Source organism: Carcharodon carcharias, chromosome 32 (assembly GCF_017639515.1).
Source record: "Carcharodon carcharias isolate sCarCar2 chromosome 32, sCarCar2.pri, whole genome shotgun sequence".
NCBI classification, from domain to species: Eukaryota; Metazoa; Chordata; class Chondrichthyes; order Lamniformes; family Lamnidae; genus Carcharodon; species Carcharodon carcharias.
The window spans coordinates 1767808-1786097 of NC_054498.1; the positions used below are offsets into that span (position 1 = coordinate 1767808).

The 18290-nt window shown below is 50.3% G+C and overlaps 1 protein-coding gene across 1 annotated transcript; it reads left to right on the forward strand.

Moving 5' to 3' along the window:
- Positions 1 to 599: 599 nt before the first annotated feature.
- Positions 600 to 18125, forward strand: klf13 (Kruppel-like factor 13). Its single transcript, XM_041178543.1, has 2 exons — positions 600 to 1316; positions 14744 to 18125. Exons 1-2 carry the CDS (start codon positions 911 to 913, stop codon positions 15028 to 15030), a joined length of 693 nt encoding a protein of 230 aa, XP_041034477.1. The 5' UTR covers positions 600 to 910; the 3' UTR covers positions 15031 to 18125.
- Positions 18126 to 18290: the final 165 nt, after the last annotated feature.

Genomic DNA, 18290 nt, shown 5'->3' on the forward strand with positions numbered 1-18290 from the left:
GCTGCTTGCTCCTGCTCATCTCATGACTGAAGAATGTTACTGGAGAGTCAAGAGATCTCTGAGCTAGGGATAAAAGCAAGCATGCGTCTAATTTGCCAAGTACCAAACTGGAACCGAACATGACAAGTTGGGCAGCAATTTACAGTTCAGCCCTTACACTCCCCAGAGCTCCACATTTGGAATTGGATACTGAAATGGGGGGAAAGGAGCTGATATCCGTGTCCTTGAACCTTTTGTTAAAGTACCTGAGGCCCGGCAATGGAGGTTTTGCATATTGGCTGAAATATGGAATGAATGTTCGACTCACTGGATAGGACAGGGTTAAGGGATAAAACCCAGGCTCCTCTCTCGACATCAGGTAAACAAACTGAAAGCTAGTAACGTGGGTGAGAATTTAAACAGGGAACAACTTGTCACGAGAGAGCTGGCGTGTGACAGGATTATTAAACTTGCCCTGCCCATGCTGATGCAGTTTAACGATATGGGACATGCCCCACACCTACTCTGTGACATGCCACCCCCCGCCCTTTACAGGGCAACAGAACCAATGGGAGTGGAGCCTCTGGGAGTGACGGTCATATCCCGCCCATAACCTGAGACTCAAACTGTAACAAGGCAGATCCCATTTTTTTTTAAAGCAACAATAGGACAAAGGCTGACGGATTTAGTTTGTTGTTGTTTTTCTTTTAAATGATATTTTGTATAAAGCTTGGCCCCTAACTTTGCTTGGGGAGGGGGATTTAAATCGGATTAAGCTGACTGCGGGGTGGTGCGGACACTTTTCTTTCCTGGAGACTGGGCGTGTTCACTCGGTCCGCTCTCGGCACCAAACAAAGGGGCTCGGGTGCCGCTGGGGGCAGAGAGGGGGCTTTAAAGTTCGCAGTCGCTGCATTCAGCTCTCGCATGAGGAATGGCGAGCGCAGCTTTCGACCGTTTCGCCGCCGAGTGCCTGGTCTCCATGTCCCGGACTGCAGTAGTTCACAGCCCCGCTGGAGCCGCCACTCCGCCCGGGGACAATCAGGACAAAGGGAGCCCCGGCTCCGGCCCCGGCCCCCTGCTGCTGCTGCTGGCCCAGGCCGGCCCCTCGGCCGATGCCAGCCCGCCAGAGGGGCCGAGCAGCCCGGCCAGCGGCAAGTGCGTGTGGGAGGCGGTCACGCCTTCCCCGAGAGAGCCGGCCACACAAAGAGGCCGGAGGGGGGCCAAAGGCAGGAGCGGCCAGGAGCGGCGGCTGAAGAAGCACCAGTGTCACTACCCGGGCTGCGGCAAGGTCTACGGCAAATCCTCGCACCTGAAAGCTCACCTCCGGACTCACACAGGTCAGTCACATCCACCCTAACAGCAAGCCCAGCGCGGGGAGGCGACTGTACCCCGGGCCGGGGCGACCCCCCTCCCCCCTCCCCTCCCCCAGCCACTCCACCCACCCTCCCCCCCTCCTCCCACCCAGCCTCCCCCCTCCTCCCCTCCTCCACCCACTCCACCCACCCTCCCCCCCTCCTCCCCAGCCTCCCCCCACCCAGCCTCCCCCCTCCTCCCCTCACCCCCTCCTCCCCTCACCCACCTCCTCCCCCCTCCTCCCCTCCTCCACCCCTCCCCCCCTCCCCCAGCCACTCCACCCACCCTCCTCCTCCCCTCCCTCCCTCCCCTCACCCACCTCCTCCCCCTCCTCCCCTCCTCCACCCCTCCCTCCCTCCCCCAGCCACTCCACCCACCCTCCCCTCCTCCCCTCACCCACCTCCTCCCCCCTCCTCCCCTCCTCCACCCACTCCACCCACCCCCCTCCTCCCCTCCCCCAGCCACTCCACCCACCCTCCCCCCCTCCTCCCCAGCCTCCCCCCACCCAGCCTCCCCCCTCCTCCCCTCACCCCCTCCTCCCCTCACCCATCCACCTCCTCCCCCCTCCTCCTCCTCCCCTCACCCCCTCCTCCCCTCACCCACCTCCTCCCCCCTCCTCCCCTCCTCCACCCAACCTCCTCCTCCCCTCACCCCCTCCCCCCCACCCACCCCCCTCCTCCCCTCTCCCCCTCCTCCCCTCACCCATCCACCTCCTCCCCCCTCCTCCTCCTCCCCTCACCCCCTCCCCTCACCCATCCACCTCCTCCCCCCCCCTCCTCCTCCCCTCACCCACCCATCCCACCCACCCTCCTCCCCTCACCCCCTCCTCCCCTCACCCCCTCCTCCCCTCACCCCCTCCTCCCCTCACCCCCTCCTCCCCTCACCCCCTCCTCCCCTCACCCCCTCCTCCCCTCACCCCCTCCTCCCCTCACCCCCTCCTCCCCTCACCCCCTCCTCCCCTCACCCCCTCCTCCTCCCCTCACCCCCTCCTCCTCCTCTCACCCCCTCCTCCCCTCACCCACCCACCCCACCCACCCTCCTCCTCCCCTCACCCACCCACCCCACCCACCTCCTCCTCCCCTCACCCCCTCCTCCCCTCACCCACCCACCCCACCCCACCCAGCCTCCTCCTCCCCACCCTGCTCCCCCCCAACCCCTCTCTCCTCCCCCCCCCCCCCCCCCCCACCCAACCTCTCCAACCCCCCTCAACCTCCCTACTCCCACCCCACCTCTCTCTCTCCCCCCCCCCCCCCCCCCCCCAGACTATCCAGGGTGCGGGGAGAACCCGGCATTGCGCCCGATCCCGGAGCGTGTTCCCGCCTCGAGGACCTGGGTCCACAGCGGCCCGGGGGGTGGGGGGGGATCATCAACACTGGGAATGGCGGAGAGATTCCCGCAAACCTGACTCCCCATCCCTGGGCCCGGGCACCGACACCCCCCCCCCCAATTCCCAGGGCACTGACCCCTCCCCCACACCCCCTCCCCACCCCTCCCCCAATCCCTGGGCACTGACCCCTCCCCCACCCCCAGGGCACTGACCCCTCCCCCACCCCCAGGGCACTGACCCCTCCCCCACACCCTCCCCCAATTCCCAGGGCACTGACCCCTCCCCCACACCCCCTCCCCACCCCTCCCCCAATCCCTGGGCACTGACCCCTCCCCCACACCCCCTCCCCACCCCTCACCCAATCCCCAGGGCACTGACCCCTCCCCCAATCCCAGGGCACTGACCCCTCCCCCACACCCCCTCCCCACCCCTCCCCCAATCCCTGGGCACTGACCCCTCCCCCACCCCCAGGGCACTGACCCCTCCCCCAATCCCAGGGCACTGACCCCTCCCCCACACCCTCCCCCAATTCCCAGGGCACTGACCCCTCCCCCACACCCCCTCCCCACCCCTCCCCCAATCCCTGGGCACTGACCCCTCCCCCACACCCCCTCCCCACCCCTCCCCCAATCCCTGGGCACTGACCCCTCCCCCACACCCCCTCCCCACCCCTCACCCAATCCCCTGGGCACTGACCCCTCCCCCAATCCCTGGGCACTGACCCCTCCCCCACCCCCAGGGCACTGACCCCTCCCCCACACCCCCTCCCCACCCCTCCCCCAATCCCTGGGCACTGACCCCTCCCCCACCCCCAGGGCACTGACCCCTCCCCTCCCATCCCCTCACATCCCCCCCACCCCCCCCGCCCCCCCCAATATTCCCAGCCCGGGGCACTGACCCCTCACCCCCCCCCCCCCCCCCTCCTTTCAATCCCCAGCCCGGGACACTGACCCAGAATCCCCAGCCCAGCCTGGACACTGACCCAGAATCCCCAGCCCAGCCTGGACACTGACCCAGAATCCCCAGCCCAGCCTGGACACTGACCCAGAATCCCCAGCCCAGCCTGGACACTGACCCAGAATCCCCAGCCCAGCCTGGACACTGACCCAGAATCCCCAGCCCAGCCTGGACACTGACCCAGAATCCCCAGCCCAGCCTGGACACTGACCCAGAATCCCCAGCCCAGCCTGGACACTGACCCAGAATCCCCAGCCCAGCCTGGACACTGACCCAGAATCCCCAGCCCAGCCTGGACACTGACCCAGAATCCCCAGCCCAGCCTGGACACTGACCCAGAATCCCCAGCCCAGCCTGGACACTGACCCAGAATCCCCAGCCCAGCCTGGACACTGACCCAGAATCCCCAGCCCAGCCTGGACACTGACCCAGAATCCCCAGCCCAGCCTGGACACTGACCCAGAATCCCCAGCCCAGCCTGGACACTGACCCAGAATCCCCAGCCCAGCCTGGACACTGACCCAGAATCCCCAGCCCAGCCTGGACACTGACCCAGAATCCCCAGCCCAGCCTGGACACTGACCCAGAATCCCCAGCCCAGCCTGGACACTGACCCAGAATCCCCAGCCCAGCCTGGACACTGACCCAGAATCCCCAGCCCAGCCTGGACACTGACCCAGAATCCCCAGCCCAGCCTGGACACTGACCCAGAATCCCCAGCCCAGCCTGGACACTGACCCAGAATCCCCAGCCCAGCCTGGACACTGACCCAGAATCCCCAGCCCAGCCTGGACACTGACCCAGAATCCCCAGCCCAGCCTGGACACTGACCCAGAATCCCCAGCCCAGCCTGGACACTGACCCAGAATCCCCAGCCCAGCCTGGACACTGACCCAGAATCCCCAGCCCAGCCTGGACACTGACCCAGAATCCCCAGCCCAGCCTGGACACTGACCCAGAATCCCCAGCCCAGCCTGGACACTGACCCAGAATCCCCAGCCCAGCCTGGACACTGACCCAGAATCCCCAGCCCAGCCTGGACACTGACCCAGAATCCCCAGCCCAGCCTGGACACTGACCCAGAATCCCCAGCCCAGCCTGGACACTGACCCAGAATCCCCAGCCCAGCCTGGACACTGACCCAGAATCCCCAGCCCAGCCTGGACACTGACCCAGAATCCCCAGCCCAGCCTGGACACTGACCCAGAATCCCCAGCCCAGCCTGGACACTGACCCAGAATCCCCAGCCCAGCCTGGACACTGACCCAGAATCCCCAGCCCAGCCTGGACACTGACCCAGAATCCCCAGCCCAGCCTGGACACTGACCCAGAATCCCCAGCCCAGCCTGGACACTGACCCAGAATCCCCAGCCCAGCCTGGACACTGACCCAGAATCCCCAGCCCAGCCTGGACACTGACCCAGAATCCCCAGCCCAGCCTGGACACTGACCCAGAATCCCCAGCCCAGCCTGGACACTGACCCAGAATCCCCAGCCCAGCCTGGACACTGACCCAGAATCCCCAGCCCAGCCTGGACACTGACCCAGAATCCCCAGCCCAGCCTGGACACTGACCCAGAATCCCCAGCCCAGCCTGGACACTGACCCAGAATCCCCAGCCCAGCCTGGACACTGACCCAGAATCCCCAGCCCAGCCTGGACACTGACCCAGAATCCCCAGCCCAGCCTGGACACTGACCCAGAATCCCCAGCCCAGCCTGGACACTGACCCAGAATCCCCAGCCCAGCCTGGACACTGACCCAGAATCCCCAGCCCAGCCTGCACACTGACCCCCAATCCCCAGTCAAAGACAATCCCCCAATCCCTGGCTCAGGATACTGACGCACAATTTCTCGGCCCGGGACACTGACCCTCAATCTCCAGACTCGGACACTGACCCCCAATTCTCCCAGCCCGAGACACTGGCCACATTCACAGAGCACAGCTGACTGGCCATTATTTAACAGAAATATGGGTCAGAATTGCAAAAAATAAAGTGATTCTAGGAAAGCCAGAATCATAAGTAATAAAAACACAGTTTGATTCTTTCACTAAATGGGCTTTGATTGATCAGTTTCTCAGTTTATAAATCACAAACCCAGTTTAAAGTATAAACAATCTAAAAATACCATTGAGTTGAGTATTTGATAAAACTTTAAGGCAAAAATACCAGGAACCACTGCAATAATCCTGTATCATTCTGTAAATGTTTGTTGGAAGGCACCAGTTAAAAGCCTGATTCCCTCCCTCTCATCCACCCTCTCCGCATTGTCCAAATCATTGCTTTCTCCCCGCCCCACCACCCAAATGTCGACCACTCTCCTCCTCCCAGTCTCTCTTTGCCCCGAGTGCCTTACTCTCCAGCTCCTCTCTATCTTACTTCACCTCCCCTTCTCCTGCTCCTTCCCTCTCTTACCCTTCCTCCTCAACTTGCCGCCCTGCTTCTCTCGCCTCCTCCTCACTCCGTTCCCTCCACCCTCTTCTCCCCTCTGTATCTCTGTCCCTGTCTGACCTCTCTCTCTCTCCTCCTCTCGCACCGTCCGCCTTGCTCTCCCACCGTCCCCATCTTCCTCACTTAGACCATTGGTAGGCCTACAATATCAAACTCTGATTTCTGGCACTAAAATGCAGGCCCAGTGTGTTATTGGAGTAAATACAAACATTCTCTAAATTTATACCAATTAAATAAAAAGCAAACAATGACTTTAGTTAACAGCAAATACATTTGAGAAATATAAACAAACTTAGGAGCTACTTCAAGTTCTGTGTTGGTCTTACAGTTTGTAGATCAGACAGGGAGTGCACCAGAAACTCAGACTTATCAGTGTTTCTTTGAAGTGCTGGTTAAGAAGTGCTCGTAGTCAACCCTTAGGTTAACGGTTTGGAAAAAGTAGCAAGGTCCAGGAATTTTATAGGAGTGAATTAATCAGAGCACTCTGCTCTCAGCGCATTCTCAAACCTTCATACTACCCAAGATTGTGTTAAATCCTTTTGGGAAGGTTTTTTTTTGTCTCCAAAAGGAAAACAATTCAGCAAAACAAAATAAACTGACAGATTACCATGAGCACACACTGAACTCATTTTCTGCTGTTTTTATGAGAAAAAGCGTGGCAATGCTTTTGTCATTTAGAGGGTGTGAGCCAATGAGCTATTGACATCGCTGTGACATCACATGCAGGTGCTGGGGTCTCATAGTTTATTCTGATTCGAAAGAACCAGTGATGTCAAACAGGTCAAAAGTTTGCAAAATTTAAGATGACTCCGTATAAAGTCCCAGGCCTTATGAAGTTTTCATTTCCTCTCCCATTGTCTCTTATTCTCTCGGAGTACAGTTCAACAGGCATTGAGTGCCGTCTCGTTCTAGCCATTCCTTAAAAAGATCAAAGCCGCCGCTTGAAGGCAAACCATTCATCACCTTAAACATCAACTTCCTCCACCACAGGTGTAGAGTGGCAAGCAATGTGTACCATCAATCCCTGACCTCTATCACTCAGAAAAACAAAGGCAGCAGGTGCATGGGAAAATCGCCTCCACAAACCATCCTGAGCAAATATGTATCACTTTCATCAGTAGGAACTTCCTACCTATCAGCAGTTCAAGGCAGTGGCCCACCACCACCACCTTCTCAAAGGCATCTAAGGATGGACGTTAAACACTGGCCTTGCTAGCGATCAATACCCATATCCTGAGAATGAAGAGTCAGTTGGCAGTTATTCAACCATGCAGGCCGTCACATACACTGCTGTTGCTCATGTTTACACACACACACAACACACTTTCCAGCAAGTGGTCAGGAACAAGAACCCTAGCTGTTTTCCTCCTCTTAGTGCCACAGAGGGCAATTCTCACATTTAGCTGCTGAGACCAATTGACTCAGCATAGAGTCAGGGATCGAACCTAGACCTTCCTCAGTTTGTGCCATACTGAGTTGCAGGAGAAGGGGTGGGTGAAGGCATTCTGTGAAGTTTAATCATTTTTAATATGTCCACTGCTCTTGCATTTCTTGAACTCTGCCAACTGAAAGACATAAAAATAGACAAAAGTGAACAATTCACACTTTTTTTAAACAAGTAAATTGTCAAATTATCAGTAATCACCTGCCTGGTTCATAGAGGCAAAATTGAACTGTTTCTGTGCTGAGGTACTAGGAAGCTAGCTGATGGCCTTTTGTGTCTTCATGTTATTTCGCTTCCCCTGAATGACATTTGTAATGCATAAATTTGCTTGACGATGCTGTCCTTTTAAAAGAATCAATGAGAGCATTGGCTCGGGACAGTCTGTAACAATACAGCAAGTGTCAGTAAAAATTGGTGCAGTTCTTTAACACTGGGTTGAGTGAGGTTTGGAAGAATGAGATCCAAAGGCCTTAAGGGTCTTCTGCACCCAAACCCGTACTATGCTCCTAGCTAACCTCCCACCTCTCACCCTTCATGAGCTCATCTAAAACTTTGCTCATATCCTAACTCACATCAAGTCCCATTCATCAATCACCCCTGTGCTCGTTGACCTACATTAGCTCCTGGTCTGACAATGCTTCAAATTTAGTGTTCTCGTCCTTGCTTTCAAATTCCCACCACCCTCCCCTTCCCACTGGCCTCGCCACCTCCCCATCTCTGTCAGCAACCTTCTGAAGTCCTTGCATTCCTCCCCTTCTGGCCTTTTCACTTCTCTGATTTTAATTGCTCCACTATTGGTACCTTTCCACCTCTCCCTTCCTCCTTTAAAATGCTCCTTAAAATTTAGCTCTAACCAAACTTGTGCTCACCAGTCCTAATATTTCTGTGCTCAATGGGAAATGTTGCTTGCTATCCCTCCTTGGTACTTATGATGTTAAAGTTGCTTTTTAAGTGGAAGTTGGTGGGTGTATGATAACACAGTCCCCCTTCCTGAAACATCAAAACATATAAAAACACCACAGCCAGCAGCTGAGAGTCAGAATGATACTGGAATTACTGCCTGTCATTCTGCCTGCAGCACAAACAGAATCATTGGGTAATATCCTACTGTATATATTCCAGCATTTTATGAAACCCAACACTGTCAAGTCAGCTGAAATACCTCTGACGTTTTATACGTGAAATGCTTGGTGTCAGTTATTAGACGTGAGCTACTGTTTTGATACCTCATCCTCTGACTGAAATAAACCATTTGCTGAGATAAAAAGGGTCAATATTCCACAATATGCCTGTTAAACCCTGATGAATGTTATCAGACCCAGTTTAGCCTAATTTAAAATGGCTTGCATTCACAATGTTTTATCTCAGAAAACTTTTCTTACACTGAGTTACTTTGAAGTAGTGCAGTCTCAGTTTGGTTTTTATACCGTTTGTATTTTTTCTGATTGTGAAGTAGTTTTAGGGGTGGGGAAAAGGAGTTGGCACCTCCCATAACCTTGTGGATGACTTTTGCTGTAATTAGGATTAAATGTCAGTGGCATTTTGTCCTGCAGGGCAGGGAGTGACTTACTCACTTGAGTCAGTTCAATACATCAACAGTGCTGTCAAGCGGCACTTGCTTAACAATAACCTGCTTATTGACGCTCAGTTAGGCAGAACCCAAACTGAGTGTCTGTGAGCAGGTTATTGCTAAACAAGTGCCACTTGATAGCGATGTTGATGACCTCTTCCATCACCTTACCGATGATTGAGAGGAGACTGAAGGGGTGGTAATTGGCTGTGTTGCATTGTCTTGCTTTTTTGTAGATAGGACATAGCTGGGCAATTTCCAACATTGCCAAGTAGATGCCAGTGTTGTAGCTGTACTGGAATAGCTTGACACGGGGCACTGCTAGTTCTGGAGCACAAGTCTTCTGTAATATTGCTGCAAGACTTGTGTTCCAGAACTTGCGGCCCTAGCCAAGCTGTTCCAGTACAGCTACAACACTGGCATCTACCCAGCTATGTGGAAAATTGCCCAGGTATGACCTATACACAGAAAGCAGGACAAATCCTACTTAGCCAATTACCACCCCATAAGTCCACTCTCCATCATCAGTAAAGTGATGGAAGAAGTCATCAACAGTGCAATCAAGCCACACTTGCTAAGCAAACCTACTCACTGCTCAGTTTGGGTTCTGCCAGGGCCCCTCAGCTCCTGACCTCATTACAGCCTTGGTTCAAACGGACAAAATAGCTGAACTGAACTGAGGTGAGAGTGACTGCCCTTGACATTACACAGCATTTGACCGAGTGTGGCATCAAGGAACAAAACTGGAGTCAATGGGAATCAGGGGGAAAACTCTCTGCTAGTTGGAGTCATACCTAGCACAAAGGAAGATGGTTGTTGGAAGGCAATGACCTCAGTTCCAGGACATCACTGTAGGAGTTCCTCAGGGTAGTGTCCTAGGCCCAACCATCTTCAGCTGCTTCATGAGTGACCATCCTTCCATCATAAGGTCAGAAGTGGGGATGTTCGCTGATGATTGCACAATGTTCATTAGCATTTGTGGCTCCTCAGATACTGAAGCAATCCGTGTCCAAATGCAACAAGACCTGGACAATATCTAGGCTTGAGCTGACAATTGGCAAGTGACGGTTACGCCACACAAGTGCCAAACAATGATCATCTCCAACAAGAGAGAATCTAACCATCACCCCTTGACATTCAATGTTATTACCATCATTCAATCCCTGACTATCAACATTGTGAGGGTTACCATTGACCAGAAACTGAACTGGACTAGCCACATAAATACTGTGGCTACAGGAGCAGGTCAGGATCCTGCTGTGAGTAACTCACCTCCTGACTTCCCACAGCCTGTCCACAATCTACAAGGCACAAGTCAGGAGTGTGATGGAACACTCTCCACTTGTCTAGATGAGTGCAGCTCCAATAACACTCAAGAAGCTTGATACTGTCCAGGACAAAGCAGCCCACTTATTTGGCACCCCATCCACAAGCATTCACTCCCTCCAGTACCAGTGTACAGTAGCAGCAGTTTGTACCATCTACAAGGTGCACTGCAGGAACTCACCAAGGGTCCTTAGACAGCACCTTCCAAACTCACAAGCACAACCATCTAGAAGGACAAGGGCAGCAGATACATGGGAATACTGCGACCTGCAAGTTTCCCTCCAAGCCACACACCATCCTGACTTGGAAATATATTGCCGTTCCTTTACTGTAGCTGGGTCAAAATCTTGGAACTCCCTCCCTAACAGCACTGTGCGTGTACCTACACCATATGAACTGCTGTGGTTCAAGAAGGTAGCTCACCACCATCTTCTCAAGGGCAATTTGGGGCGAACAATAAATGCTGTCCTAGCCAGCAATGTCCACATCCCATGAATTAAAATAAAACATTGTCAGGGGCCATAGCCTTTGCAGTATCCAGTGCCTTCAGCCGTTTCTTGATATCACATGGACTGAATTGAACTGGCTGAAGACTGGCATCTGTGATGCTATGGTCCTCTGGAGGAGGCTGAGATGGATCATCCATTTGGCATTTCTGACTGAAGATTATTACAAATCTTTTGCATTGATGTGCTGGACTATCCCACCATTGAGAATGGGGATATTTGTGGAGCCTCCTCCTCCAGTGAGTTGTTTAATTGTCCACCAGCATTCACGACTGGATGTGGCAGGACTGCAGAGCTTAGATCTGATCTGATGGTTGTGGAATCGCTTGGCTCTGTCTATCACTTACTGCTAATGCTGTTTGACACAAAAGTAGTCCTGTGTTGTAGCTTCAGCAGGTTGACACCTCATTTTTAGGTATGCCTGGTGCTCCTCCTGCACTCTTCATTGAACCAGGATCAATCCCCTGGCTTGGTGGTAATGGTAGAGTGGGGGCTTTGCTGGGCCATGAGGTTACAGATTGTGGTTGAGTACAATTCTGCTGCTCTTGATGGCCACAATGCCTCTTGGATGCTCAGTCTTCAGTTGCTAAACCTGTTTGAAATCTACCCCATTTAGCATGGTGGTAGTGCCATACAACATGATGGAGAGTATCCTCAACATGAAGATGGGACTTCATGTCCATAAGGACTCTGCAGTGGTCACTCCTGCTGATACTGTCATGCACTGATGCATCTGTGGCAGGCAGGTTGGTGAGGATGAGGTCAAGTATGTTTTTCCCTCACCATCTGCCGCAGACCCAGTCTAGCACCTATGTCCTTTTGGACTTGGCCAGCTCGCTCTGTACTGGTGCTACCAAGCCATTCGTGGTGATGGACATTTAAGTCCCTCACCCAGAGTGCATTCTATGCCTATATTGTCAACCACATTGCTGTGGATCTGGAGTCACATGTAGGCCAGACCAGTTAAGGACAGCAGATTTCCTCCCCCTAATGGCCATCAGTGAACCAGAGAAACAGTGGTTTTATGGTTATCATTCGACTTATAGTTCCAGATTTTTATTGAATTCAAATTCCACCATCTGCTGTGGTGGGATTCCAATCTAGATCCCCAGAGCAGAATACTAGTCCAGTGACAATACCACTACACCACTGCCTCCCCATGAGGAGAGGAGAGAGTGACTGCCCTTGACATCAAGGCAGCAGTTGACTGAATGTGGCATCAAGGAGCCCTGGCAAAACTGGAGTCAGTGGGAATCAGGAGGAAAACTCTCTGCTGATTGGAGTCATACCTAGCACAAAGGAAGATGGATGTGGTTGTTGGAAGTCAAATCATCTCAGTTTGGATAACTGCAGAAGTTCCCCAGGGTAGTGTCCAAGGTCCAACCACCTTCAGCTGCTTCCATCAATGACTTCATCATAAGTTCAGAAGTGGGAATGTTCGCTGATGCTTGCATAATGCTCAGCACCATTCGTGACTCCTCAGATACTGAAGCAGTCCAAAAGCAGCAAGACCAGGACAATATCCAGGCTTGGGCTGCCAAGTAGCAAGTAATATTCACACCATACAAGTGCCAGGTAATGACAATCTCCAAGAGAGAATCTAACCATTTTACCTTGACATTCAATGGCATTAGCATCACTGAATACCCACCATCACATCCCAGGATTTACCTTTGATCAAAAATTGAACTGGACCAGCCATATAAATACTGTGGCTACAACAGCAGGTCAGAGGCTAGGAATCCTGTGGCAAGTAACTCATTTCCTGACTCCCCAAAGCCTGTCCTCCATCTACAAGGCACAAGTCAGGAGTATGATGGAATACTCACCATTTGCCTGGATGAATGCAGCTGCAACAACACTCAAGAAGCTTCACTCCATCCAGGACAGAGCTTGATTACCATCCCATCCACAAACATTCACTCCTTCCTACACCAATGCACAGTGATAACAGTGTGTACCATCTACAAGATGTACTGCTGCAACTCCTTAGACAGCACATTCCAAATCCATGACTGCTACTATCTAGAAGGACAGGGACAGCAGACAGATGGGAACACCACCACCTGAAAGTTCCCCTCCAAGCCACTCACCATCCTGATTGAAAATATATTGCCATTCCTTCACTGTCGCTGAGTCAAAATCCTGGAACTCTCCCTAAAAGCACTGTGGGTGTACCTACACTACATTCAAGAAGGCTCAAACCAGCTCAGCACCACCTTCTCAAGGGCGATTACAGATGGGCAATAATTACTGGTCTAGCCAACAACACTCATCCCATGAAGGAATTTAAAATAAAACATGGGATTAGGAATCTGACTGACTATAGCCACAAAGCTCTGAGATGTCACAAACAAGTTGAAGAAATACATATTGGAACACCAGTGGGTAGGACCATGGAGTATGTCATTTTATTTACCAGAACCACATAACAATATTTTGTACAACTATATTTGATCCATCTAACCCGTGTTGCACCTGCCCTGGGAATGTTTGTTGGCGACGATGGAGAGGGATTGTTGCTCTTTATTTAATCCATGTTGTACCTGCATTGGGACTGCTTAGTACTAATACCTGTCTAAGCAGAAATTGTTCCATTCTCTAACGCCAACATCCCTTGTGATCAGTGAAAAGGACTCTTCCCCTAAATTACCCTTTTGGAAGTAGACATGATCCCATTCCCATGGCTGGTGTATGAGGTTATTCTGAGCATCCACTGGCTATCAGATGGTTTCATGACAATGTACCCTGGTAGTTCGAAGTTAAATTCCCCTAATGGCTTACGGGATCTGTACAATACCTGGTGTGGTACTTCTATACATTGACCATAGTGTCCCATGTTCCATCTGTGGTCTGTGCCAAGTTTGGTGATGTCACCTAGCAGAGTGATGGAGCCTATAAATAGTTTCAACATCCCTGGGTTCAAGAGTAGGATCAACAACAACTTGCTTCATATGCAGGAAGACATCCCGAGGCACTTCAAAGGAGAGTAATCAGGCAAAACATGACAAGATCTAGCAAAGGAGATGTAATGACAGGTGACCAAACTGTTGCTCAAAGAGGTAGGTTTTAATAGGCCAAGTGCCTGTTCTGAAGGAAAGTGGCCTCGTGTGAAAAAGTCAGATAAGCATCTAGCTTGGCTATGATCCCAATGTTAAATAGCCTGACCAGATTCAAAGCTGGAAATTTGATGCTTGGGTGACTGGCACCTCTAAACCTTTTAGCCTAACGAGAATCAGCGTCAGGGAGTGTCAGCACCTGGGCTGTGGGAGAGCGGGGGAGGGGGAGCAGTGATCAGTGGTTGGGGGGATTATAGTACCTCAGGGAAAGGGAGAGGCATCCAAATTCAGTTTATTAAACTGTGGCTCAGATGATACACACTTGCCTCTGAATCACAGGATTCCAGGTTCAAGTCCCACTACAGGACTGGAGCACAAAAATCAAGGCTGACATTCCAGTGCAGTATGTGGGGAGCAATGCACTGTTGGAGGTGCCATCTTTCAGATGAGATGTTAAACTGAGGCCCCCATCTGCCTGCTCAGGTGGTTGTAAAAGATCCCATGGCACTATTTCAAAGAAGAGCAAGGTATCCTGCCCAATATTTATCCGTCAATTAACAATTCAAAGAACAGATTATTTGGTCATTATCACATTGTTGTTTATGGGAGTTTGCTAAGCATAAATTTGCTCCTGCATTACAACAGCGACATTTAAAAAGTACTCCATTGGCTGTAAAGCACTTTGAGATGTCTGGTTGTTGTGAAAAGCGCTATATAAATGCAAGTCCTTTTTAAAAATCGATTATTATATTGTTTAATTAAATTTTAGGTGAGAGGCCGTTTGCATGCACTTGGCCAGATTGCAACAAGAAGTTTGCTCGCTCTGACGAACTGGCTCGACACTACCGCACCCACACGGGCGAGAAGCGTTTTAGCTGCCCCATCTGTGAGAAACGCTTCATGCGCAGTGATCACCTGATGAAACATGCTCGACGCCACGCCAATTTCCAGCCCAGCATGCTGAAGAGACCGCACAGCTCCCGACCTGGCTCAGTCAGTGATTACAGCCGATCGGACGCTTCCAGCCCAGCCCTGAGCCCGGCCAGCTCACCCTGAACACACGCGTGCCCAATGGCAGCACTTCTGACTCACCTAATCTCCCAACAGTTGAACTTCGCTGTGACAGTGAAAAACAAAATGGAAATGAAGTTGGTTGATATTGAAGGAACAGCATCACTCCTACCGTATCTTTCAAAAAGAGAAACAGCTTTAAAAGAAAACACAAAACTACACATTCACCTCAGGATATGTCACTGTAAAATGTTTTTTTTAAACTGCACAATAGAGAAAGCAAAATGTGGCTCAGATTTAACCTGATTCAGTTTTTTCCCTCAGGGATGATTACACATTTCTCCTGTACCATCGCCTTACCTTAAATATTTGCACTGTCTGATTGCATCATTTTCAAATTTATATGGGGGGGGCGGGGGAGGGTGGTGCGGTGGTGTGACATGAGTGGACATAGTTGGACTCCTCTCCTGGAATCTGTACTTTAAGTTTTAATGTTTGCAGCTGATGTGTTTATCGTGGATTGTTTTAACGTAAATGCTCTTCCAAGTTGCAGCACATATTTCACCATGAACAGAGAACAGGGATTGCAGAGGTGTTAAACCCCTGCCTTGTGACCTGTTACTATCCTGCGCACCCCCCCTCAGAACATAACATCATTTTCAGTTGGTAATTGCACAACAATGCATGGGGTGGAGGGATCAGAACTTTCCTCCTCTTGGGTTATGAAGTTACAAGCTGCCAGTGAATGTTGTTTTTCTTGCTAATGACCCCCCACTCCCCACACCCCCCTCCAAAAAAGTAATTAATCCCTAAAATTGTACAAAAACTTGGAGATTTAATATTATGGTCTAACAGAAACATAGAAGCCATTCCAAAAAGTTTTTAAAATATTTTAGAAAATAGTTTTAAGTGCCGTCAGATGTAGCGCATTGTATACTCTAGGTTATTGGTTACTTTGTGGAGTGATTTGAAGTATATAGATTCCAAAGGAAGCCATGTGGACCTCTGTACGTACTTGCTTTGCATGGAAGCTGTTGCCTCCGATCCCTTGTGTTTGTTGTGTTGATAGGCTCTGTGTAGCACTATAGGTACTTGATTCTGAGATCAGATAATTTCAATCCTGTACCTCTCACACACTCCAGTAGTAAATGTGTCTGAAACACAACAACACACAGATACTCTGAGGTAATCTGATGTATTTATTTTTGGGTTTCTATTTAACTGTAAAATGCAACAGGCTGGTCCTTTAATTATTAAAAAAGGAGAATGTATGGTCAAGTTGAGTGGTTAGACATTTATTGTGTGTGTATCATAGAAGTTGAATTAATGTCACTGGCTTGTAAGTTAAACTGGTACATGCAAGAATTACTTTTTAATTTTGTTGAAATTTACAGTTTGTTTCGAGATCTGTCCCTTTCTATTGAAGATTCTCTGTGCACACTTGTCAAAATATCTATGAATTCTCTGAATTGTACATCTACACATTATTTAGGTAACTTTCTTCTCCCTGCACCCCCGAAATTGCAACTCTGGCTACATTACTGCATGGTGTCAAAGGCACTGGCAGCCCTCCAATAACCTCACTCAAGTTACTATTCTTCACTTATGAACCTACACTGTGAATGTTGACAATTCTTCAGTCGTGAAGGGCAGCATAGCCAAAGCCTGTCCTGTTCTTAGCAAATGCCTGCAGCCATACTTTTTATAGCAGGGGTCACAACTTAGGAACAGGAATAAATACCGTAAACTCCACTAGGGCGGCATCAGCTAACACAGTAGGGGATTAAATGTTGGACCTTAATGGCTTAGTATTACACTGGCTACTCCATTAAAACTTGCTGAGAAATCTAATGACTTTGGATATGAAATAACACATTATACACCTGTGGATTGTAACTCGAAGCAGGCCATTTGCTCGTCACATTGCAGGTAGTGAGGTAAATCATAAGGCCACTGAACAGGCATACTCATGCCTCAGTTTAGATGAGTGTCAGTTTTCAGTCCAGAGTATTGTGGACTTGTTTCCTGATAAAAATGAGCTCTGGCGAGACTGAAAGCCTCCAAGGTGGCCCATGGCATGAGAACACATTAAACTGGGAGCAGGTTTAATAGGTCCCAGACACATCCAATACTCATTTAGGAGGGGATTCATGATGAGGAATGGCTACAACAGGAGTAGAACGAAAGTGTTCTTTAATTAGGTTACACTAGGAGCACCAGGATGGACATTGTCCTTTCACCTCAGAGGTTTGGTTCAAATGTAGTTCAGATTGGAACTGAAGTGTTTTACATGGAATGAGTTTGGAAATCTTAGTCTAGTTTTTTGTTCTGTGGATTGAGATTTGCAAACTCATTTTTGTTACTATAGCAAACAATCTCACTCCAAAACAGGGGAAAATAAATCAGTGCAGAAATCTAGAGTTAGCTTTACTCTGTATCTAATAACCCATGCTGTACCTGACCTGGGAGTGTTTGATGGGACAGTATTGAGGGAACATTACTCTGCTTTGATTTAGTGTGCCTACTCAAGGAATTGTGTGATGATACCCAAATTAAGTGTTTTATTCCCCACTATGAACACCTCTTGACTTTAAAACAAAAAGGTCATCGCACTGTCCACTGCTCAAAAAAGGAATGATCACAGGTTTCTGGAGAGTCCAATATAAAAATGAGCGAAAGCATCCACCAATGATTAGCTGCACAAACATGATGATCTGAGCTGTGTATTTTAGCAAGTGTGATCCTTTGGTGCTTTTACTGTATATTTATATTTTGGGGATCTCTAGGCTGGGATTGAGTGAGATTCTCCTTCTCCAATCTGACTGTTCAATTTTTCTTCAGTACCTCGTATACACATGTAAATAATTAATTTCTATTTTCATTAAATAAACCATATCCAACTATAGAGAACCATGCAGTGACTCACCACACACCCAATCATTACACAGGGGATCGTACTTCACGATGCTGGTGCCCACTGCTCCGTCGCTCTGCTTTGTACGCGTTTTGTAATTTTACTTTGTACATCCACTTTGTGATTATTGTCCTATGCAAACTTTAACAAGAGTAAAACTACAATTTCTTAATACATTATATGCATGGTTAGTGAGGGCTTCATTTCAATAAATTTTTAAATAAGAGTTCTGTCAGACCCATTTATTATTAAGAATTACATCTTTGAATGACAGCAACAGCAAATCATAGAACGGTTACAGCGGCATCAGACTGTGGGGAAAAGTCCCAAAAGCGCCAACTCTATTCGGGCTTCACACTCCACAAGTACTCAGCATTATCTGGTATCTCAA